The sequence below is a fragment of the Neoarius graeffei genome, chromosome 21 (assembly GCF_027579695.1).
Source record: "Neoarius graeffei isolate fNeoGra1 chromosome 21, fNeoGra1.pri, whole genome shotgun sequence".
Classification (NCBI taxonomy): Eukaryota; Metazoa; Chordata; class Actinopteri; order Siluriformes; family Ariidae; genus Neoarius; species Neoarius graeffei.
Window position 1 is genome coordinate 34,625,191 of NC_083589.1, and position 25,622 is coordinate 34,650,812.

The window sequence follows — 25,622 nt, forward strand, 5'->3', positions numbered from 1 at the left end:
GCAAAATATGTTTTTTAACACTTTTTTGTTTACCACCTAAATCCATATATGTCCCAGATGTTATTTCATAGTTCTGATGTCTTCAGTATTGTTCTACAATGTAGAAAATAGTCACAATACAGAAAATCTATGAATGAGTAGGGATGTACAATTTTTTGACTGGTACTGTACCTGTTTTTCACCCAAAATTCTCCTTAAATGTTTACAATTCTTAAACAACAACAACAACAAAACACCACCATGTCAACCTCCCTGACTAGAGCAATAAAAAATGTTATTGGTATTGATGTGCATTTAACATTAATTTAAACAAAAAAAATCTGTAACACTTTCTAGTAAGGTTTACTTTATTACTTTAAATCTTTATAGTAACATATTATTACCTGCATTATTTACTGCATTATTTCACATCATTCGCATTATCTAAGGTTCATATTGGCTATTGTGGAATTCACTCATTGGTAGTATGAACATTCTTTAATGTACAACATTGTAAATGTTAATTATTTGGCTGATTTGATTGATTACTTTACTAATGTTATTCATGGGGTATTAATGCTAAAATACCTAATCTGTTCATGTTAACAATTCACAATTATTAGCCAAAGGCGAAGTGAATATCGGGGAATAATAACCGAGACAAAGTCGAGGTTATTATTTAACAGTTATTCTATGAAATCGAGTCGTACATGAGCTGATAGCCGATGAGGTGCGTAGCGCCGAGTTGACTATAAGCCGTGTATGCTGAGATTGAGTGGAATAACTGTTTTATTCTATCCACATTCACTGGATTTTGAGAAACAGAACATTTTTATTTTTTGCAAATTCAGTAAATCAAATCTTTATACAAAATGTCCAACAAAATCATTTCCACTTAGAATGTAAACAAACTGTCGAAATGACAGGAGCAATTTGTGAAAAATGCTCTAATAATAATTCTTGGAAAATAAATTTAAAAAAAGATACATTCTTACCATCAGATACTTTTATTTAATATTTTGTTGCTGTTTTTTGTATTTTTTGGGGTTTTGTTTTTGAGGATAGTTTTTATTTCGTCCTCGGTTGCTTCAGCAACATGCTCTGCCATTTTGTTTTTCTCTACTCATGGTCCAGTATATGACCAGATATCCTAGTAGTAGAGTAGCCAAACAGAGCACGCGGTTGCTCATATCCAGTGAATGTGGATAGAATAATCACTGATATTCACTGACCCTGAGGCGGATAATTGTTTTAGTATTAATACACAGGTGAAATCATTTATTTCAAACTTCAAAAGTGGCATGCAAATGTAATAAAGGCGTGGCACAGGGTTGTGACACTTATCTACACTGACTCACATAAAATACTTTGTTTTGAAATAGATAAAATAAATCACAATTCCACCTTACTTTTGGATAGTTTTAAACCACACTTAATAGCATCTTTAGTGCTTTTAAGAACAGCATTGTCTTTTATCATTTGTAATTCTTCCTCATTTACAATGACAAAGTGATTGGCCACCATTTTGTCGAGTCGCTCCAGGTGATTATCGAGAAATAGTCCTAATTTCTTGACGAATTAGCACACATGAATTTCTATAATTACCTGCGTATTTATACTAATATCCATTAAGGGAGTCTTAATGTACCGAATTCCCAAAAAATTCCTTTTTTTCACTACTCAATAGAAAATAACACAGCTTGGCCATCCTTAATGCTGCCTAGATGACTTTAATTTAGTCTGTCAGTCCTGCATGTCACCGTATGACACATTATACTGAAACGTACAGGATATAATGCACATTGGATCATGTGATGCAGATAGATCATTGTATAGTGTTGTAGTGTGAAAAATTTTGCTAGTGCTAAAATTTACCACTGTAGAGTGACAGAAACTCCGAGGTAATAACTTCAAAATTGCTGTTCTCTTTGTTGAGACGCCACTGAAAATATGAAAAAAAAAAAATCTTAGAAGAGACATATACATTACAGACAAGGAAGCAGGGGTCAATGCAGGATGAAAACCTATTTTGTTTAGAGTTTAATATAAATGCAAGATTAATGAGAACATTTGAACCTTGACTATTGGAAAAGGTGTGTTTTATAAGATTAAAACCACAGATGTTTGAATCATATGACATGTAATAATACTGTGATTTACTACTAATATGCGAATAATGAAATACATGTGATGGCTTGGGAAAAACCTTTTATATGGTGAAATGTTCACTTTTTCTACTATATGTACTGTACTTCTGACAACTGCAGATTTTCCTGAAGTGAAATGTGTTCCTCTTTTGTATATATAATGAAGTTATAGCATTTTAAAATGATAATATTGGCCATTTTGACGTCGATATCTGATTACAAATTGAAATGATTCGGCTTATGCTCTTTTTGTTATGGCACATAACTGTCCAACAAATTAATCAAAGCCAAGCATTCACTGTGTGAGGTGAAATATATGTACTTTTTTTAATTAAAGTTGAGGTGTCAAAGTATGTTATAGATAGAAAAAAACTATTTGTTTTTGCCAAAGTGACATCCAATTGCTTTTCCCAGGCGACCAAACATATATCAATAATAATAATAATAATAATAATAATAATAATAATGAAATATATACTACAAATTAAACTGATTCATACAGCAAGCTCCACATGATCCATTGCTTCACTTTGCTTGTAGATGATTTCAAAGTAATATTGTTGCATTTTTGAGAGCCTAAAGAGAAGGACGATCAGAATCAAACAGTTCACAGCAAAAGTCATGAAGTAATGGTCTTAATTTTCATTTTAAGTAAGAAGTTAAAAAAAAAAACTTTCAGAAGATATGGTACTTACACTATAGGCTCAGATATCTGAGATGAAAATTTCTCATATTCCCCTGGTGCAGCCCATTCATTTCCAACCTGATGAACAGTGTGCAAGGCAATAAGGCATGGGATATTTCACATAATTATACATTTTAGTATATATCACATGTCTAATAATTGCAAGCAGTCGCAAACATTCATATATATCATTTTATTGGTTGGATCTAAGATCATTTCATGTGTTATAATTGTACAGTAATATAGTGCCTTGCTGAATCTGATGGAGCAGTGCCTTTCTTAAAGTCAAATGATGTGCCCTCTGCTTGTTTAAAGCTAGACCGTCTTTCAGATTTTTCAAGTTTAGGTCATAAAAATAATTTTCCCCAACACCCAATTATTTTTTGTTTAGTGGACCAAAAGCTACCGAATTCGAATCACAGACTTCCAATTTTATTAGGTTTTTTTTTTTAAATAGAACAATTAATGAATTTAGGGCCATGTGGCCCAAAATTCTCCGCTATTTTTTCCTGCTTCACCATGAAGCAATACAAGATACTACATCATGCATCACGTGGTGGGCTTTCCCCATTTGCACAAGGCATTGTGGGATACAAATTTGAAACAGGAGAGGAAAATTGAGGATGTGAATGAAATGTGAAAAACTGACTACAGTAACGGAAAGCAAGAAGAAAAGACGTTATGTTGCAAAGTAAAGGAAATGCAGGACCAAACTAATAAATATTGGTAGTCAGCGAGCACTTCAGTGTGATCAGCTGTTCGTTTAGCAACAGAATGATGTAACTGTCAGTGCATGGTCAAAGGTAAACCTGTAGATGGCAGTAATGCAACACTGTGGATGCCAGCTGCCGTAAACCCCAAAAGAAGAAGGTAAACCTGCACATGCGCAGATGGACTTCCTCTGTATGCTTGACTGTGCGAAGTGAGCGACTTCATGCACATTATTTGCTAGGGAATCCCATCAAATTAAATAACTTCCCAGCCACAGGCCTGTTTTTTTTTAATAGATATTACAGAAATAAACATATATCACAATGACCAAATTTCAAAGGGAACTAAATTTCACCGATTTTATGAAATCGAAAAGCTGTCTACTTTTAAAATGTTAAAAATAAAACTTTAACAACCGTGTATTCATTTTAAAAGTTATGATATTGCTAAAAATTGTCTTTCCTGGCTGCAACCATTTGCACTGAAACCGGATATCTGGCCACGACGTTAACGACACCCAAGAATGCCATTTGCCTTCATTACACAGAGCCATCAAATAAAGACTTGTAATTCTTAAAAAAAAATCCCCAGGCATCACTGTTCTCTCTCTCCCTCTCTCTCTCTCTCTCTCTCTCTCTCTCTGTGTTTGCGCATTTTCACTGCTTCAGCTGGGTTAAATACAGAGAAAGAACTTCACTGTGATGTAATGTTTATGTGACAAATACAGGCTTCTAATTCTAAAAACCTAATCAGAAATTTTCTGTAACCTTGTGATTTTTACTGGCAACCCAATCCACAAATCAACAGTCTTCACGTTTATGAAGTTTAAATCTCACTTGGCTAGATAACGCATACGCAGTACTAACACAAATGCCAGTAAACAAGCCTGTTGCCATAACAATGCGATTCTTGCCATCTAAAAAGATCACTTTTCTCAGTGAATAAAAAGAAACAAAAGCATGTCACATAAAATGATCAATGATTGGACTTATTTTTACACCCAAATGCTTGACACTCAGGCATCTTTACAGTTGTTTACAACAATTTAGAAGTGATGAGACCTCTAGTCTCGGGAAGTCATGTGAGGTGTAGTTGACGTCACAATTTGTACTCAGAGCACGATATTTGAACCTTGGAGAGAGTAAGATGTCAGCGCCCAGGGACATTTGTTTTTCTTTTAAAATAAAATCTGTATACAGGTACAAATATGAACAAGTGAACACTCAAACATGTCTTGTATGGATATTATCTGTCAGTATAAAGGGGTTTATTTTTAGGGTTTTGTTTGACGATAAGACTTTATTGATCCTAAGGGGAAATTAGAGTTTTCCAACAGCATAACATACAGACCGATGATTCTTACCTTGCCCAGGTAAGCCACAAGTTTGAGATTTTTGATCTTTTCATCCGAACTCAGCCAGAACTCTGAGTTATCATCAGAGGCAATGGCAAAAATGTATTCTCCTGGTAAAGAGCAACCAGACCATATTAGAGATAGCAGTACCTCCCTTTAAACATGTAGAGTGTAAAAAATGTAGCCTTGATATTAAGTTGAATGTTTCAGCTTAAAGCCAACCCATAAGATTTTATTGGATTTTCTAAAGCAATACGCACCACTGATGATAGGATGAATGTATCCAAAGATTCTCAATCCATAGTTTTCCCATCCAGGATAGAGAGCAAGCCGTTTGATCGTGGTACGTGCCTAAAATCATAATGACACATTACACATTTTAGATACTTCTAGACCTGTATGTTCAAAACATATTTAATTACACTGCAAAAAATGATATCTTAGCAAGTGAAAATATCTTGAAAATAGTTGAAACGATCTAGCATTTCTTATTAGAAGAAAACAAGACACCAATTTTGAGATTATTAAACCTAGTTCTAGATTGCAACCAACTTATTCTAAGATGTCTTACCAAGTGTAATTATCTTACTGCACTGGCAGATTATTTCACTTGATTAGTCTAAATGTTCTCAAATTTATTATGTTTTTCCTGATATTAGGATGGCTAGTTTTTGCAGTGTAGTGACAAATGTTGCATATCTGAATAAAAATTATTTGATATAAAATCAAAATAAAATTAAAATTTTAGGATGTGCTGGATAAAGTGCTTTTTCCCAAGCTTCTGAATAATGAGATTGGAAACCATACTGTTAAACTGAACCAAAAGTGTAGTAATGTGATGTTATCATGACAACTAGGCCTATTCACACACCAATATGTGGGGAATATAGCTTGTTATTCTATCCACTTTCACTGGATATGAGCAATTGCGCACTCTGATTGGCTACTCTACTACTCAGCTATCAGCTCATATACCGTGAGTAGAGAAAAACAAAATGGCGGAGCGTGTTGCTGAACCAACTGAGGACGAAATAAAAACTCTACTCGAAAACAAAACCCCCAAAAAACAAAAAAGCAACAAAATATTAAATAAAAATAATATTAAATTAAAAATTTTCACAAGTTGCTTGTCATTTCGCCGGTTTGTTTACATTCTTCATTTTTTTTTAGACTGGTTCAAAAGCTCAAATAAGTTTGAAAATTACAGAACTGAAATGTTCAAGGAAGAATTAAATAAAATTCTAAAGTTATTCTATACCTCGGCACGACAGCAAGATGTCACTTTCTACAAAACAAACAAACAAACAAACAAACAAACAAACAAACAAACCAAGACTAAGGTCAATCTGTGTAGTCATCGATAGGTTTTTAAGAAGTCCGCCTAAGTGGAAATGATTTTGTCAGACGTTTTGTATAAAGTTTTTATTTATCAAATTTGCAAAAAATAAAAATAAAAATGCTCTGTTTCTCAAAATCCAGTGAATGTGGATAGAATAAAAGTTATTCCACTCAATCTCATCGTACATGGCTAATAGCTGACTCAGTGCTATGCGCCTCATCGGCTATCAGCTCATGTACAACTTGATTTCATGGAATAATTGTTAATTAGATGCCTATTAGATGCTTCTTTTAATGTTTTCAATGCCATTGAATCATCCGTCTAATCATTTGTATATCATCACTTTAGAAATTTATTTATTTAAGATTTTCTCCCTAATTTAGATTTGTCCAATTCCTACCCACAAAGACAAGTCTCCCTTATCACATGACAGCAACCAATCAGGGAGGGAGAAGGTCGTCACATGCTTCCTCGGAAGCACATGACACCAGCCGACCGTTTCTTTTCGAACTGCTGCTTGTACAACATGAGGAGACATTTTATGATTTTTAAATTGTTACTTGATTTTCTGTGACGTTACATTTGACAGCAAAGGAAGTGTCATTTTCAGTCCAAATTTTATAACCCTGACTTTTTTTTTTAAATCTCGGCAAGTGTTTGTATTTAAAGTTGGTGGTCTCAGCACTGTTGAAAAATGCTGTCAGATTCTGAATAGTGCACCAAAGAAATGAATTAATCAGGTGTGTAAACGAACTCTGAAGACTTTCTGTGCATAAATATTGAAATATCTTTTTGACTTAATTTCTGGCCTTTAGTTGCTGACTCTGATCACGACATTTGCTATATTCCACCTCTTTTTCACCTACAAGTTGCTCTGGACTGAATAATAGGAACAGCCAATAACAAGCCATCAATATTGCTGGTTTCCTTTTAAGATTGAGAAGGCACACCTACTATTATTGATGTTTTATACTAAATGACATTGGTGTAGAATTTAATAAATCTATATATTGTTCCTTTGAAAACTGATCAGAAATGCAATCTCTAATTGTGATCTCAATTAGAAAAGTTATTTCTTTTCATCAAGAATCATGCTGCCCTACAAATGTCATACAGCAGTAAAAGTTCAAGAGTGTGTGTGTGTGTGTGTGTGTGTGTGTGTGTGTGTGTACTAACATGGGGGAAAAAAGGAAACAACTCATTCTTCCTTAGTTGAGCCACAGATCCTCCACACCAATCTTCAAAAATGTGCATGTTCACTTCACCCAGAAACTGTCCACATGATAAGTTTGCAAGTCAGTTCAAATGTCACATCTTTAATCAGCCACCACCATCAAATTTATATGAAGTTAGAGAACATAAAAATTTTTGCACCTCAGGTTTCCATTTTGGCTGTTCACTTTGTCTCATCTGAGAGAGGAGAATTATGAGGTTGAAATCATTGGGATAATGGAGAATGTGATGTCCATAAATGGAAATGTACAGTATAATATAAAACGTATATAAAATATATTTTTTTAATTTTTATTTTAAAAAATCTCACCTTAAACTCATTAGACTGCGTATCTTCAGAGGTGTCCCAGAACTCTGAAACACAAATAGCTTTATGTTGGCATTTTTTTGCCACACATTGTCAATCTTTAACAATTTATGTAAAATTTCATTCATTGGCTTTTCGGAGTGGAAAATATTAAGAAACAGCTAGTGCTGAGATGGAAATTAGCTTTTTATTATCGTAACAATGTTGTGATAAACCAGTGTTGTAGTCGAGTCATTAAACCTCAAGTCCGAGTCCAGACTTGAATATCCAGTGTTCAAGTTCGAGTCAAGTTCAGGTCATAAAAAAAAATAATAATAAAAATGAGTTGAGTCCGAGAACAAGACTCCAACCGCACCATTTGATGGTGGCTGCTTTAGCGCCATTAACATTAGTTTGTTCCTGAACATGATGTATGAACAAGTGAATGTGCTTCTCTTTGTCAGGGAGTGCAAAGTATTCTGTCGGAGATGGTTGGGAGATGGATGTAAGTGCAGAAGGTGTGTTTATTAATACAAGTGAAGACAGTAAACAATCCAGAACGGCAGGTAAAATCGTAAACCAGTGAAACAGGCAATAGGTCGAGCGAGGCACAAACAGGCTATCGTAGACTCGGCCGAATCAAAGACGAGAAACAGGGATCAGGGATTAGAAAACCAAACAAGAAAATAAGGCTCAGTAATGTGTCAGCAATGCAACTCAATACTTCGCAAAGTAAGCTTGTTTTCACAGTTTTTATACAGGCATATAAATATCTTGCGCCAAATTATGTTAGAAAAAATAAAGAAAAAAATTCAAGTCCTCGTCTCTAATTTGCGAGTCCAAATGTAGTTAATGCACTACTGAGTCCGAGTCATCAGTGCTCAAGTCGAGTCACAAGTCCTTAAAATTAGGGCACAAGTCCTGGACTCGAGTACTACAAGCCTGTGATAAACATGCACACACAAAACCACTAAAGTTATAATCGATGATCATTCCATTGATCATTGATGTATGGGTTCCTAAATGTATTTTATATCATACAGATCCTTTTATTAAAGCAAATAAGGCAGATCCGATGTGAGTACAGGTTAAGTAGGTTAAAACTCTGATGCAAGACAGCATTTGGAAGAATGGAAGGAGTCACAACTAAAGTGCTACAACTCAGGACGCCTAAGTTTAAGCTCCTGTAGGAATAATTCCTTTGTATAATAATAACATTACATTAATGCCATTTAGCAGACGCTCTTATCCAGAGCGACATACAACATACCCAGACCAGCCTGGGGGTCAGTTGGGGGTTAGATGCCTTGTTCAAAGGGACTTCAACCAGTCCTGCTGGTCCAGGGATATATAATATTATAGTACCAGCCAAAAGTTTGAACACACCTTCTAATTCAATGGTTTTTCTACTTCATGTCTTAAAGTAATGATGAACTGTCGTTTCTCTTTACTTAGTTGAGCGGTTCTTGACAATATGGATGAGTATAAATACGGAAGTGATTATCGAAAATCACGCACACTGATTGGTCGAGAGATTCAGACTATTTCTCAATAATGACCTTGGGTGACTCAGCAAAATGGCGGCCAATTGTTTCGTCACCGTAAGTGAGGAAGAATTACACATTATGAAAGAAAATTCTGCTCCTAAAAGCACTAAAGATGCTACGAAGTTTGGTCTAAAACTATTCAAAGGTAAGGTGGAACTGTGATTTGATTTATCTATTTCAAAACAAAGTATTTTTTCTGAGTCGGCATAGATAAGTGACACAACCTTGTGCCATGCCTTTATTACATTTGCATGCTGCTTTTGAATTTTGACAAATTATTTTTTAATATGTTTTTCATAGGGCGGCACGGTGGTGTAGTGGTTAGCGCTGTCGCCTCACAGCAAGAAGGTCCTGGGTTCGAGCCCCGTGGCCGGCGAGGGCCTTTCTGTGCGGAGTTTGCATGTTCTCCCCGTGTCCGCGTGGGTTTCCTCCGGGTGCTCCGGTTTCCCCCACAGTCCAAAGACATGAAGGTTAGGTTAACTGGTGGCTCTAAATTGACCGTAGGTGTGAATGTGAGTGTGAATGGTTGTCTGTGTCTATGTGTCAGCCCTGTGATGACCTGGCGACTTGTCCAGGGTGTACCCCGCCTTTCGCCCATAGTCAGCTGGGATAGGCTCCAGCTTGCCTGCGACCCTGTAGAAGGATAAAGCGGCTAGAGATAATGAGATGAGATGAGATGTTTTTCATAATTAAAAAAATAAAAAAATCACCTGTGTAGTTATACTGACTCAATTATCCACCTCAGGCTCAGTAAATATCGGTGAATAATAACCTTGATGTCAGGCATTCATGCATTCCCAGGAGTGCCCTGGGCACACCTCAAAGACTAACGACACAGACATTGCCAATTTGGAGCGCAATCAGCACATGTTTAAAAGGACGCTGAGAACGCATGCATGGTGTGAAGTATTAACCCTATTTTGTGTCTTTGTGACATTAGTTCCTTGCTATGTTTAGTACTCTGGTTTATGTTCTGGTTATATGACTGTGCTTTCTGTTTGTTCTGTTTCAGATTCATTTGTTTTAGTGCCTTTCTCTGACCTTGCCTCACATTTGTAAATCAGAGACGGGGGCACGAAGTTTTGGAGGGGGAGGGGGTGACATGTCACGCGCTGAAGATGCACCAAATCTAGGGGGGTCCAGGGGCATGTCCCCCCGGGAAATTTTGGAATTTTTAACCCTCTAAAACGCTATTTCCTGCATTTTGAGAGGCAAATTTTGGTGGAGTAAAGCTAAGTTTAATGTCTCTATTGGAGTACATTTTGTCCATGTATTTTTTTCTGTATGAAACAGAACTAATGATACTATACCGTAATTATTTCTACTTAGTATCGTTGAGAGGATAACACCCTCTTACCATGGGTTGCTGTCAACACGCATCATGATGAAACTTCACACAGTGCTAGTCAAATATTTCAATGATTAGGTCAAATAGTCTTGGAAAATTTGAATAAACACGTAATAATACCTAAAAATCGATCACATCTCTTGGGAATCCTGTTTTGACCGAGGAATAAGCCAGTGAAAGTAATATTCCCAATCCTTCAAGGACCGCTGTCAGCTACTGGGAAATCCAACTGACTGGTAATGACCGGTCGTGACCCCAGATTGGGTGCAATTTTTTTTTTTCTGTTTGCTGCATACAGAGGTGGACAAAGTACTCAACTTCATTACTGAAGTCAAAGTACAGATCCCACTGGTCAAATGTTACTCCGATACAAGTGAAAGTTGTACAGTCAAATTTTTACTTAAGTAAAAGTACTGAAGTACTTGCTTTTAAAAATACTTACAGTAAGTATTAAAAGTGCATTTTCTGTCAACGCATTGTTGTGTTATCGCCACAATGCTTACAAAACCTAACACCGTTACCAAAGACAGAAATGTGAATTCACAAAATGAACGCATGCTGTGCCATCATGGTGGTTTAATATTAAGCTAGCTAGTCAGTGAAGCTCCACTTGACACTAGCAAAATCTTTTCAAACTCGAAATCATATTGGGTAGCTAATGTTACTAGAAAAGAAACATTTCTACATTCTTTTTATTTGGCAAGATTATGCTAAAACGTATTTCTGAAAGGACTTCAGATAAGTTAATGTTATTCATGTTAACATAACTCTGATTTTACATGCTAACTAATAGTGTCCAAGTTAACTAGCTATGTGTTAATGTTAGTCGTGGATAAGGCTACAGCAACTTGGTGGGCAAATCCATAGAAAGTCATTTGACTAACCAGACTGTACAGCTATTGTAACATTATTGCAAGCTCTAAAAGCATAAACAATTTCATTGCAAGCTTTCTCTTGGAATAAAACCTTTACATAATATACCTCTGCAGGTTGCATGGTGAGTTTTTGTAGGCTGTAATGTGGTTCGTTTTTGGCAAACAAAGCAAACATTTAAAATGAAATGAATCTTTAATCCTTTCAGAAAACTTAAACATGGGTTCTATAGTACCATAGGTAAAGAAGGTATTATCAAGGACAGCTCCCACCCTGGCTTTGATCTGTTCGACCTGTTGCCCTCAGGGAGGTGCTACAGGTGCATCAGGACAAAGACAAATCGATTAAAAAACAGCTTCTTTCCAAAAGCCATAACCACCCTGAACTCAGATATGCTCTGACTTTATAGTCTATTTATTTTACTATTTTACTAATTTATAATGTGCAGTACTTTATAAGATGACTCTCTATGCAATACTTTTATAATGTGCAATACCACACTCCATAATGTGAAATGCAACACATTCACCTCAGGACTGTGCACCTTACACACAACACATACACCTCAGGACTGTGCACCTTACACACAACACATTCACCTCAGGACTGTGCACCTTACACACAACACATACACCTCAGGACTGTGCACCTTACACACAACACATACAGTACACCTCAGGACTGTGCACCTTACACACAGCACATACACCTCAGGACTGTGCACCTTACACACAACACATTCACCTCAGGACTGTCCACCTTACACACAACACATACACCTCAGGACTGTGCACCTTACACACAACACACACCTCAGGACTGTGCACCTTACACACAACACATTCACCTCAGGACTGTGCACCTTACACACAACACATTCACCTCAGGACTGTCCACCTTACACACAACACATACACCTCAGGACTGTGCACCTTACACACAACACATACACCTCAGGACTGTGCACCTTACACACAGCACATACACCTCAGGACTGTGCACCTTACACACAGCACATACACCTCAGGACTGTGCACCTTACACACAGCACATACACCTCAGGACTGTCCACCTTACACACAACACATACACCTCAGGACTGTGCACCTTACACACAGCACATACACCTCAGGACTGTCCACCTTACACACAACACATACACCTCAGGACTGTGCACCTTACACACAACACATACACCTCAGGACTGTGCACTTTACACACAGCACATACACCTCAGGACTGTGCACCTTACACACAACACATACACCTCAAGTCTGTGCACCTTACCTTACCTTGCAATACTTCATAATGTGTAATATTTTATCTTATAATGTGACTCTCTCGTGCAATAATTTATAATGTGACTGTCTCTGTGCAATACTTTATATGTGCAATACCTCATAATGTGTAACACAACACATACACCTCAGACTGTGCACCTTACCCCCCTTACCCCCCCACCTCCCCCCCCCCCCCCCCCCCCCCCAAAAGCTGTTTGCACTGTTATTGGAGATGCTTTAATCTCATTGTACATGTGTATAGTGACAATAAAGGCATTATATTCTATTCTAAAGCCATGGGTGCATGCATTATCCAGGAGAACCGCCTCCTTCCATTCTGCCATCAACTGATTGTGTTAAATAGTGCTGCTGAGAAATCATTGATCTTGATTTTGTAGTCTGTGGACATGACGTGACCCTAGTGATGACTGATAGGCTGTCTCGGTGTCACCTGTGAAAAAGCCAGTCATGTTTTAGAATAGAAAAGAAAAAAACATCCACTTTCAAAGCCACTTCATAGTAACGAGTAACGAGGACATTGATAGAAATGTAGTGGAGTGAAAAGTACGATATTTGTCTTTCAAATGTACTGAAGTTAAAGTCATAAGTTGCCAAAAAAAAATACTCAAGTAAAGTACAGATACTCAAAAAGCCTAATTAAGTACAGTACTCAAGTAAATGTATTTCTTTACTGTCCACCTCTGGCTGCATATTTTTCAAATCAAAACTGTGATATTGATATATTGAAGCATGTATGAATGACTTATGGGGCTGTATCAGTAAAGTGGAAAAATTCCATTCCCTTAGTTTTCTCATGAATCTGCCCCCGCCACACACACAAACTGCAAGAAATTTTGTCCTCAATGTCCTTGTTGAATTAAAGAGCTAATAGATTTATATACCTGCTCAGCTACGTGGTATAAAGCAAGCACATGAATATCTGTCTTTCCTTTAGTCTTCAGTGCGAGTAAAGTCATTCATTTCTTGGTTTGTGAAATTTGACTTGGAATGTTAAAAAAATGTATACTGAAAACTTACCTCGTTATCATCAAGCAGCTTGGGTGCCTTTGTCCAGCCCAAAATGTTTGCAATGGATATTTATCTGAAACTCATCTTCATACTCTATGAGAGTTTGACGATTTTATTATCGCACGTAGATGCAAGTAGTCGAAAACTAGTTGCAGCCTGCCGTCTGACTTGGCATTAGTTACTACAGTTGTGGAACAGGGCTATTTACTATTTCCTGTTTAATTTCAGATGCATTAAGAAGGCAAGAAATTGCACGACTTAACTTTTGACGAGGCACCTGTTAATTGAAAAGAGTTCCAGGTGATGACCTCATGAAGCTGGTTAAGATAATGCCAATAATGTGTAAAGTGTCATCAAGGTAAATGGTGGCTACTTTGAAGAATCTAAAATATCAAGCTTCTTTTTTTATATACTTTTTTGTTCAGCACATAATGATATGTTCCATGTGTTATTTAATAGTTGTGATATCTTCAGTATTGTTGTACAGCGTAGAAAATGGTCAAAATACAGAAACGCCTATGAATGAGTAGGGGTGTACAAACTTTTGACTAGTACTGTATATAAATGCAAAGCTTTACACTAAGTGTAAGGTAGCAAGGCAAAGTGACAGTCTAAGGAAGAACAACTCATTAAATTATGTCTTGACATGCTCCTAATCACTATGCAATGATAATGCTAAACACATTATTCGGTACACACAATACAGGTTTTACTGCTTTCACTTTGCACAATCACCAGAGCAGAAATTCATACAATAGTGTTGTTGCTTCAATACAGACATATTCAACGTTTGCTCCATATGGCCCATGTAATTGTTTTAAAGAAATAAATTAAAATAAAATAAAACCGTATTATAATAATAATGCATAATAGTATCCCATAACCAATTTCACAGCTCATATGCTGCTTAAACGGTTTGATTGGTGATTGATTATCTGGCCAGTGCAGGAAAGCAAAGCAAACAAACCACAATTAAAGTTTTTAATTAGTATTATCTTTAAAAAGTGTTAGATTGGACACTTCGTTGTAGGCCTGTTTAATCTTTTTTTTGTTTGTTTGTTTGTTTTTCTCTATTGGCTCAACATTGTGTAATTTCTAAGCGTTTAGATTTAAAAATTCCCTAATAAATGTGATTAACAATAACTATATACTTATTTAATGAAAACTAAGTTGAACATATTGATAATTTTATTTCACGTTCATGAACTCACGACATTTGGCTTTAATTCCATGAATGTTTGTGAATTGTTCACTTATTTGAATGAATTTGTGCCTTTAATTTGGGAATTAATCATCGTTGAGGTGAGATACAGCTCATCTCATCTCATTATCTCTAGCCGCTTTATCCTTCTACAGGGTCGCAGGCAAGCTGGAGCCTATCCCAGCTGACTACGGGCGAAAGGCAGGGTACACCCCGGACAAGTCGCCAGGTCATCACAGGGCTGACACATAGACAACCATTCACACTCACATTCACACCTACGGTCAATTTAGAGTCACCAGTTAACCTAACCTGCATGTCTTTGGACTGTGGGGGAAACCGGAGCACCTGGAGGAAACCCACGCGGACACGGGGAGAACATGCAAACTCCACACAGAAAGGCCCTCGCCGGCCCCGGGGCTCAAACCCAGGACCTTCTTGCTGTGAGGCGACAGCGCTAACCACTACACCACCGTGCCGCCTGACATACAGCTTAAGAAAGTAATTTCCTTTCAGAAGTCTCATCTCATCTCATCTCATCTCATCTCATTATCTGTAGCCGCTTTATCCTGTTCTACAGGGTCGCAGGCAAGCTGGAGCCTATCCCAGCTGACTACGGGTGAAAGGCTCCTTTCAGAAGTATGATTTAAAATGCACTACTCACCAAAATCAGCAACCTTTTTGTGTTCATCCTGATGAGCTGAGAAATATGTAAAAACAATCAGCACTACTATGAACAGAAACAATATTCTGAACTTTCCACGGTTGAAAAATACTCTTAAATGGTCAAGGTGGCTCATCATATTCAGCTACTGACAGTGATCAAAGTTCAAGGAGCAAGAGCACAGAAGGTTATGAATGCAGCACCGTGTGTCTCATATTGTGATTTTAGATAATACCTGAAGAGCATGCCTGAAGTTCCACCTTCTTCTGTGTTAACTTCGTGTCTATTCCCACCTCTCTTTCTCGATGAATGATGGAGTCAATTAATAGAAGGTGTGGTGTGTGGTCATAAAGCTGAAATATAGTGTTGAGAACCAGGCCTGCTGAACAAAACACCACACCTTCTATTAATGATGTATGAAGAAATAAGTAAATAAAATTGTAGAAGCCCCAAAAACTCTATTAGCATTGAAAAGAATAATCCCTAAAATTTAATAGAAAAAATGTCAATAAATAATGGGGCAATAAAAAATAAAATACATACTTTTAAAATATGACATACGGTACTTCTTCAGTGTAGCTGGGTTATGACAGTATTCCTGACACACCTTAGCAAGTTGATCAGCATTTTTTTTGATGGGTTTGGCATTATAATTGCCTGTAGTTTTGAAACACATGATTAAAGTCATCAGAAGATTTTGTGATTAAAAAGGTATGTGTAACTGTAAACAATTAATGTTCTCTCTCTCTCCTTCCCCCCCAAATCTGTCCCTCTGAGTTACAACCCTCTCAAAGCACTTCATCATAATGGGAGAGAGTGCAACAGGCCGGTAGTCATTGAGTGATGTGATTTGAGGGTTTTTTTGGCACTGGGATGATGGTGGCAGTCTTGAAGCATGATGGGATGTTGGCTTGATCCAGTGAGGTGTTGAAAATGTCTGTTAGAACATGAGCCAGCTGGTCTGCACATTCCCTGAGCACCCAACCAGGAATATTATCGGGGCCCGGGGCCTTCCGTGTGTTGACTCTCCTCAGAGTCCTCCGCACCTCAGCTGTATTAAGACAGAGTGCCTTTTCATCCTGATGGGGAACAGCTTTCACTGCAGAAGTGTTATTTAGTGCCTCAAACCTCCCAAAGAAGTTATTGAGTTCATTGAGGAAGCCCGCGTCGTCATCACACTCAGGAGGGGCTATCCTGTAGTTTGTGATAGCCCATATGCCTTTCCACATATCCCTGGTGTTGTGGGAAAAGTCCTGGATTTTTTGACTGTGAGCACGCTTTGCTAATCTGATGGCACGGTTCAAGTTACCGTAGCTCTCACTGTTCTCAGTGCCTTCTCTTCGCCAGACTTGAAGGCTGAGTTCTGTGCCTTTAGCATTTTGCGTACATCATAAGTCATCCAGGGCTTTTGGTTGGCCCGGGTGGTGATGCTCTTTATGTCGCTGACGTCCTCCATACATTTATTGATCTAGGCTGACACAGACATGGCATACTCATCTATGTTGGTATGATCATTATAAGTGGCAGCTTCCTTGAACATGTCCCAGTCCATGCACTCAAAACAGTCCTGTAGTGCCTCCACAGCCCATTCAGACCACACCCTCACCTGCCTCACTGTAGGTTTCCCTCTGATCAGCAAGGGCTTATATGCAGGGATTAGCATAATGGATAAATGGTCAGAAGAGCCACCCTGTGGAATTAAGTGACATTTGCAAGTGTTATGGATCGATCTTTGTGTAACATTTGTTGAAGTAGATGAGGTACTTTAAAAAAAAATAAAAGTGCTGTGATTTATAATATTTTTTCTGATCCATAACAGAATGGAATGTTTACAGAGTATTTGGAATCTGATTGCAATAAATACAATTAGACCAGATTTCTCGCATAAATTCCTAAAATATAAAAAACTGCATGCTTGAAATATTCAGGTTTTTCTATTCCATTCAGAATGTTTTTTTTTTTTTGGTTTGTTGTAAATATCTAACACATATTACAATATCAGTAGACATTTTATATTTTTAGATGTAAACTTAAAATCTCAATTTAAAAATATTGACCTTTGACCTAGATTTCCATGTGGTTACAATGTCAATAGACCACTTGCATGTGATGTCACAGCCGATCCAGATTGTAAACAGACGCCATCTTGTTGGTCAAACGCCATATTTCCGCCTTCTACTTCTACTTCTGGTTCCACTTCTACTTCTACCTTTTCTTCTGGAAAACCCTACTATATACAATTCTACTACAACGTCAACTCCACTGAAAATCAATAAAATATAAGACAAATGGAATCGAGTCCTTCCCTTTCAAGTGTGGGAAACCCATGATGCTCACATACACTTGACAGTAGGCTGCCACGGGACCCTGACAGGCGTGCAAAATGGATTGCTGCTATCAGGAATACCATATATACAGTAATAGTGATAGACTACTGATACTTGATCTAACTGATAATATAAAATATTCAACCATAATAGTGGATATAGCGACGCATGATGGGGATGCTGCGGCTACAAGCTCTCCCTACCTGTGCACGTTTTTTATGTTTTTTGTGTGTATTTTTGCGTGTTGTTCATCTGTACCGGACTTCAATATCCACTACAACCGTATGGACTTACTGGACATTGGTTTCCAGCAGAAAATGACGGTTTGTAGCGATTTCCATCGCATGCACAACATTCCGGACGAGATAGCGAGACCAGCAGGGTCTCCGTGGATTATTATCGGGTCTGGCAGGTGAAGGAGGCGGTGTCGGGAGAGGAAGCAAAAGCGAGGCTGCAGAGCCAGCCTGTTGACTAAGCTCAGAAAACAGCCACTCAAACCTCCACTGCCAAGCCTCTACCTCTCCAATGCCAGATCCATGGTAAACAAGACGGACGATTTGGAATTACAGCTGGAATTACTTTATTCTATTCTATAATCAGCTGGTCAGTGTGTGGCAGTGGGGGCGTGGTCAAGCGCCAGTCTGTGACAGGAGGGCAGAGTCAGGGAAGGTAAGTGGCAGAATCACTACACCTGACGTTAATTAACCTGTGTTTGTGTGTGTCTTCCCAGTGACCGCGCCCTATTTAAAGAGGGAGAGCAGAGAGCCACTCCCCCGAACCAGACGCCGGTTGTGTGTGTGGCTGTCTGTGTGTTTGATTAACCTGTTTGCTGAAAAGTGTGACAATAAAACAGTTATCAACCTGAGCTCTGTCCTGCCGTCTTCTGTGCTCTGCCCATACACGAGAACTGCCATAGTGGTGCCGAAACCCGGGACGGAGCACCAACGCTGAACCGCCCCATGGAGTCTTCCCCATTCGCCGACCTGGTCTATGCCCTCGCCATGGCTCAGCAAAGCCAGCACCAGGCGCTAGTCACGCTCTGTAAGGAGCAGGAGCAGTGCTTCGAGGCCCTGGTGTTGGCCCGGCAAGAGGACCGACAGGCGTTCCGGCACCTCCTCGCATCGGCGGGGTCAACTGACGCTTCCACCGCGGGCCCGTCCTCCCTCACCCTGACAAAGATGGGCCCGCAGGATGACCCTGAGGCTTTCATCACGCTCTTTGAGCAAGTCGCGGAGACCTCGGGGTGGCCAATGGATCAGCGCGCGGCGCGCCTCCTCCCCCTGCTAACGGGAGAGGCGCAGCTGGCCGCCCTACAGCTCCCTGCCGACTGCCGGCTGGCCTACACGGACCTTTGCTGGGCCATCCTCCAGCGGGTGGGGTGCACCCCCAAACAGCAGCGCCAGCACTTCCGCGCTCTGCGCTTGGAGGAAGTCGGCCGGCCATTCGCGTTTGGCCAGCAACTCCAGGACGCCTGCTGGTGGTGGCTGAGGGCCAACAACCGCGACGCCGAGGAGATCGTCGATCAGGTGGTGCTGGAGCACTTCATCGCGCGCTTGCCCACAGGAACCGCAGAGTGGGTCCAGTGCCACCGCCCGGCGTCACTGGATCAGGCCATCAAGCTGGCGGAGGACCATTTGGCGGCTGTTCCAGCGGCAGGACAGCAGACAGCCTCTTCTCTTTTCTCCTCTTCTCTCTCTCTCTCTCCCCCTCCTTCTGTGTCCCGTCCTTGCCCCATTCCCCCACCACGGAGGCAGGGGACGGCACCACCCCAGCCAGCCTGCCTCACCCGCGGTGCCCTCCCGTTTCGCCCTTCTGTGTCTGTCTCTCCCCCCCCTCAGGTGAGTGAGCCCCAGAACACCAGTGCAGAGAGGAAGCCCGGGCTGGTTTGCTGGCGCTGCAGGGAACCAGGCCACCTCCAACAACAGTGCACGGCAATGGAGGTGGGCGCAGTGGTTCAGATCCCCAACACGCCAGAAGCCACCCTCGATCAGGCCGGAGCGTATCGCATACCAGTGAGTATTCAAGGGGATACATATCAGGCGTTGGTGGATTCCGGTTGTAATCAGACCTCAATTCACCAAAGCTTGGTGCAAAATGAGGCATTGGGGGGAGCACAGGGGGTGAAGGTGTTGTGTGTGCACGGGGACATTCACAGCTACCCTTTGGTGTCGGTCCACATTTTTTTCCGAGGGGAAAAATTTATAGTGAAGGCGGCGGTTAATCCTCGCCTTACCCACTCTTTAATTTTGGGGACTGATTGGCCGGGATTTCGGGATTTAATGACACGCTTAGTAAAGAGTGGGTCCTGCCATTTAACAGGGGGAGGTCCCGGTGTCGCTTTGGCGGGAGCAGCTGTCACAGAGCCGTCTACGTCTTCTTCGTGTCAGAGTGAGGAGCCGCCGGCCCCTCCTCTCTCTATTGGGGAATCCCTCGCAGATTTCCCATTAGAGCAGTCACAAGACGCGACTCTGCGACATGCATTTGACCAAGTGAGAGTAATCGATGGTCAAACGCTCCAGCCGAACACCACCCCGTCCTTCCCCTACTTCACGATTATGAAGAATAGATTATACCGAGTGACGCAGGACACTCAAACTAAAGAGCGAGTCATGCAACTTTTAATTCCAAAGAGCCACCGGGAATTGGTATTCCAGCCAGCTCACTTTAATCCCATGGCTGGACACTTAGGACAGGATAAGACACTAGCCCGAATAATGGCCCGATTCTATTGGCCGGGGATTCGCGGCGATGTTCGTAGGTGGTGTACGGCGTGCCGCGAATGCCAGTTAGTAAATCCAGAGGCCATTCCAAAAGTGCCTTTGCGCCCTCTACCATTATTCGAGACCCCGTTCGAAAGGATTGGGATGGATCTCGTCGGGCCATTAGATCGATCAGCACGAGGGTACCGCTTTATATTAGTTCTGGTGGACTATGCAACGCGATACCCGGAAGCAGTGCCTCTGCGCAATATCTCAGCACGCAGTATTGCAGAGGCGCTCTTCCGCGTTATCTCCCGAGTTGGAATCCCGAAAGAGATTCTGACTGATCAAGGCACCACATTTATGTCATGGACACTGCGCGAACTGTATGGGTTATTGGGGATTAAGCCGATCCGCACCAGCGTGTATCACCCACAAACGGATGGTTTACTGGAATGGTTCAATCGCACCCTCAAGAATATCATTAAAAAATTTGTAAGTGAGGATGCACGTAATTGGGATAAGTGGCTCGAGCCCTTGTTGTTCTCAGTGCGAGAGGTCCCCCAAGACTCCACGGGGTTCTCCCCATTCGAATTATTATATGGGCGTAAGCCGCGCGGCATTCTAGACGTGCTGCGGGAAAATTGGGAGGAGGGACCTTCACAAAGTAAGAACGAAATTCAATACGTTATGGACCTGCGCGCAAAACTCCACACTCTCACCCACCTAACCCAGGAGAATTTGCGGCAGGCCCAAGAACGGCAAGCCCGCCTGTACAACAAGGGTACGCGCCTTAGGGAGTTCACACCGGGAGATAAGGTACTCGTACTGTTGCTCACATCGAGCTCCAAATTGATCACTGTAGCAGTTCGTACGGGTGGGTGGAGCACAAAGGACGGCAGGACAGAGATCAGGTTTTAGAACAGGGGCTTTTATTGCCACACTTTTCAGTGAACAATTTTCTCCAACAGACACACGACTGGCGTCTTGTTCGGGGATGAGCTCCTCTGCTCTCCGCTCTCCCTCCTTAAATAGGGCGTGGTCACTGGGAAGACACACACACACACACAGGTTAATTGCAGTCAGATGTAGTGATTCTGCCACTTACCTTCCCTGACTCCGCCCTCCTATCACAGACCGGTGCTTGACCACGCCCCTGCTGCCACATTCCCCCCCCGCCCGACTCAGGCCGGGCGGCTGTCCGGCCTGCAGCTGACTCCCCCCCCCCCCCCCTTGACGGCCCCTGTGGACCACCTTGAAATTGAAGGGTTGGAGTGCCAGATACCAACGGGTGATCCGCACGTTGGCATCTTTCATACGGTGGAGCCACTGGAGGGGCGCGTGGTCCAAACAGAGGGTGAAAGGGCGCCCCAGCAGGTAGCAACGGAGGGCGAGGACCGCCCACTTGATCGCCAGACACTCTTTCTCGATCGTGCTGTTGCGCCCTTCACGCACTGACAGCTTCCTGCTAATGTACAGGACGGGGCGGTCCTCCCCCTCCACCTCCTGGGACAAAACCATCCCCAGCCCCTTGTCCGACACATCGGTCTGCAACACAAAGGGGAGAGAAAAGTCAGGGGAGTGTAGAAGTGGCCCCCCACACAGTGCAGCCTTTACCTCAGAAAAAGCCCGCTGGGATTGCTCCATCCACTGGACCGGATCTGGTGCCCCCTTTTTAGTGAGATCAGTCAGCGGGCTGGTGACGTCCGAATAATTAGGTATAAACCAACGGTAATAGCCAGCCAGCCCCAGGAACTGGCTCATCCCCTTTTTGGTCTTGGGCCTCGGGCAGGCCGCAATCACTGCCGTCTTATTAATTTGGGGACGCACCTGCCTGTTGCCCAAGTGGAAGCCCAGATACCGTACTTCCACCCACCCAATCGCACACTTTTTTGGGTTGGCGGTGAGCCCCGCTCGTCTCAGCGACCTAAGGACGGCCCTCAGATGTTTGAGGTGGCTCTGCCAGTAGATGATGATATCATCTAGGTCGGCGGCCGCATAAGTGGCATGAAGGCTGAGGACTCTGTCCATCAGCCGCTGAAATGTAGCGGGCGCCCCAAACAGCCCAAACGGAAGGGTGACGAATTGGTGTAAACCAAACGGTGTGGAAAAGGCCGTTTTTTCTCGGGATAGGGGAGTCAAGGGGATCTGCCAATATCCCTTCGTCAAATCCAGTGTCGAATAAAAGCGAGCAGTGCCGAGTCGATCGAGCAACTCATCAATACGAGGCATTGGGTCCGCATCGAATTTAGACACTGCGTTGACTTTTCTGTAGTCCACACAGAACCGGACCGACCCGTCGGCCTTGGGGACCAAGACCACCGGGCTGCTCCAGTCACTGTGGGACTCCTCGACGATGCCCATTTCGAGCATGGTCTCAAGTTCTTCCCGAACCACCTTTTTTTTGTGTTCGGGTAGTCTGTAAGGGCGGCTACGCACTACTACCCCCGGGGGCGTCTCTATGTGGTGCTCTATGAGGTTAGTGCGACCGGGCAGGGGCGAGAACACATGCAAAAACTTGGTCTGCAACTGGGCAACCTCCGTGAGTTGGGTCGGGGAGAGGTGGTCTCCACAGGGGACCGGAGAGGTACTTGATGCCAATGTCCCTTTTTGAACCTCTGGCCCCAGCTCCTCCTTCTCCGTAACCACCGACACCAACGCCACGGGGACCTGCTCATTCCAGAGTTTAAGCAGATTGAGGTGGTAAATCTGTAGCGCCCCACCCCTGTCCGCTCGCCTTACCTCATAGTCAACGTCCCCGACTCGCCGTGTGACCTCAAAGGGTCCTTGCCACTTGGCAATCAATTTGGAGCTCGACGTGGGCAACAGTATGAGTACCTTATCTTCCGGTGTGAACTCTCTAAGGCGCGTACCCTTGTTGTACAGGCGGGCTTGCCGTTCTTGGGCCTGCCGCAAATTCTCCTGGGTTAGGTGAGTGAGCATGTGGAGTTTTGCGCGCAGGTCCATAACGTATTGAATTTCGTTCTTACTTTGTGAAGGTTCCTCCTCCCAATTTTCCCACAGTACGTCTAGGATGCCGTGCGGCTTACGCCCATATAATAATTCGAACGGGGAGAACCCCATGGAGGCTTGGGGAACCTCTCGCACTGAAAACAACAAGGGCTCAAGCCACTTATCCCAATTACGTGCGTCCTCACTTACAAATTTTTTAATGATATTTTTGAGGGTGCGATTGAACCGTTCCACTAAACCATCTGTTTGTGGGTGATACACGCTGGTGCGGATCGGCTTAATCCCCAATAACCCATACAGTTCGCGCAGTGTCCGTGACATAAATGTGGTGCCTTGATCAGTTAGAATCTCTTTCGGGATTCCAACTCGGGAGATAACGCAGAAGAGCGCCTCCGCAATACTGCGTGCTGAGATATTGTGCAGAGGCACTGCTTCCGGGTATCGCGTTGCATAGTCCACCAGAACTAATATAAAGCGGTACCCTCGTGCTGACCGATCTAATGGCCCGACGAGATCCATTCCAATCCTTTCGAACGGGGTCTCGAATAATGGTAGAGGGCGCAAAGGCGCTTTTGGAATGGCTGCTGGATTTACTAACTGGCATTCACGGCACGCCATACACCACCTACGAACATTGCCGCGAATCCCCAGCCAATAGAATCGGGCCATTATTCGGGCTAGTGTCTTATCCTGCCCTAAGTGTCCAGCCATGGCATTAAAGTGAGCCGCCTGGAATACCAATTCCCAGCGGCTCTTTGGAATTAAAAGTTGCATGACTCGCTCTTTAGTTTGAGTGTCCTGTGTCACTCGGTATAATCTATCCTTCATAATCGCGAAGTAGGGGAAGGACGGGGTGGTGTTCGGCTGGAGCGTTTGACCATCGATTACTCTCACTTAGTCAAACGCATGTCGCAGAGTCTCGTCTCACGATTGTTCTAATGGGAAATCCGTGAGGGATTCCCCAATAGAAAGAGGAGGAGCCGGCGGCTCCTCACTCTGACGCGGAGATGACGTGGACGGCTCTGTGACAGCTGCTCCCGCCAAAGCGACACCGGGACCTGCCCCTGTCAAATGGCAGGACCCACTCTTTACTAAGCGTCCCATTATATCCCGAAATCCCAGCCAATCAGTCCCCAAAATTACAGAGTGGGTAAGGCGAGGATTAACCGCCGCCTTCACTATAAATTTTTCCCCTCAGAAAAAAATGTGGACCGACACCAAAGGGTAGCTGTGAACGTCCCCGTGCACACACAACACCTTCACCCCCTGTGCTCCCCCCAATGCCTCATTTTGAACCAGGCTTTGGTGAATTGAGGTCTGGTTACAACCAGAATCCACCAACGCCTGATATGTATCCCCTTGGATACTTACCGGTATGCAATATGCTCCGGCCCGATCGAGGGCGGCCTCTGGTGCATCGGGGATCCGAACCACTGCGCCCACTTCCATCGCCGTGCACTGCTGTTGTAGGTGGCCCGGCTCCCCGCAGCGCCAGCAGACCGGCCCGGGCTTTCCCTCTGCACCGGTGTTCTGGGGCTCACTCATCTGAGGTGGGGGAGAGACAGACACAGAAAGGAGAGATGGGTGGGCACCACGGGTGCGGCAGGCTGGCTGTGGAGGTGCCGGCCCCCGCCTCCGCGGTGGGGGAATGGGGCGAGGACGGGACACAGGAGGAGAGGGAGAGAGAGAGAGAAGAGGAGAGAAGAGAAGATGCCGTCTGCTGTCCTGCCGCCGGGACAGCCACCAAATGGTCCTCCGCCAGCTCGACTGCCTGATCCAGCGATGCCGGGCGGTGGCACTGGGCCCACTCCGCCGTTCCTGCTGGCAAGTGAGCGATGAACTGTTCCAGCACCACCTGGTCGATGATTCCCTCGGCGTAATGGTTGTCGGCCCTCAACCACTGCCAGCAGGTGTCCCGGAGCTGCTGGCCAAACGCGAACGGCCGGC

General features: G+C 42.7%; 1 protein-coding gene across 1 annotated transcript in view; it reads right to left on the reverse strand.

Annotated features, from left to right (window-relative positions):
* LOC132869701 (beta-1,4-N-acetylgalactosaminyltransferase 3-like) overlaps positions 1–16,243 on the reverse strand; it is a 37,266-nt gene extending 21,023 nt beyond the window's left edge. Inside the window, exons 1-11 of the mRNA XM_060903029.1 lie at positions 16,220–16,243; positions 15,912–16,058; positions 15,677–15,712; positions 7,759–7,802; positions 7,590–7,625; positions 7,392–7,487; positions 5,137–5,227; positions 4,886–4,986; positions 2,822–2,889; positions 2,627–2,702; positions 1,855–1,921 (exon numbers count right to left, since the gene is read on the reverse strand). Of these exons, the coding sequence (XP_060759012.1) occupies positions 1,855–1,921; positions 2,627–2,702; positions 2,822–2,889; positions 4,886–4,986; positions 5,137–5,227; positions 7,392–7,487; positions 7,590–7,625; positions 7,759–7,802; positions 15,677–15,712; positions 15,912–16,058; positions 16,220–16,235 (778 nt within the window). The 5' untranslated portion in view covers positions 16,236–16,243. The remainder of the gene's footprint in view (positions 1–1,854; positions 1,922–2,626; positions 2,703–2,821; positions 2,890–4,885; positions 4,987–5,136; positions 5,228–7,391; positions 7,488–7,589; positions 7,626–7,758; positions 7,803–15,676; positions 15,713–15,911; positions 16,059–16,219) is intronic.
* Positions 16,244–25,622: the final 9,379 nt, after the last annotated feature.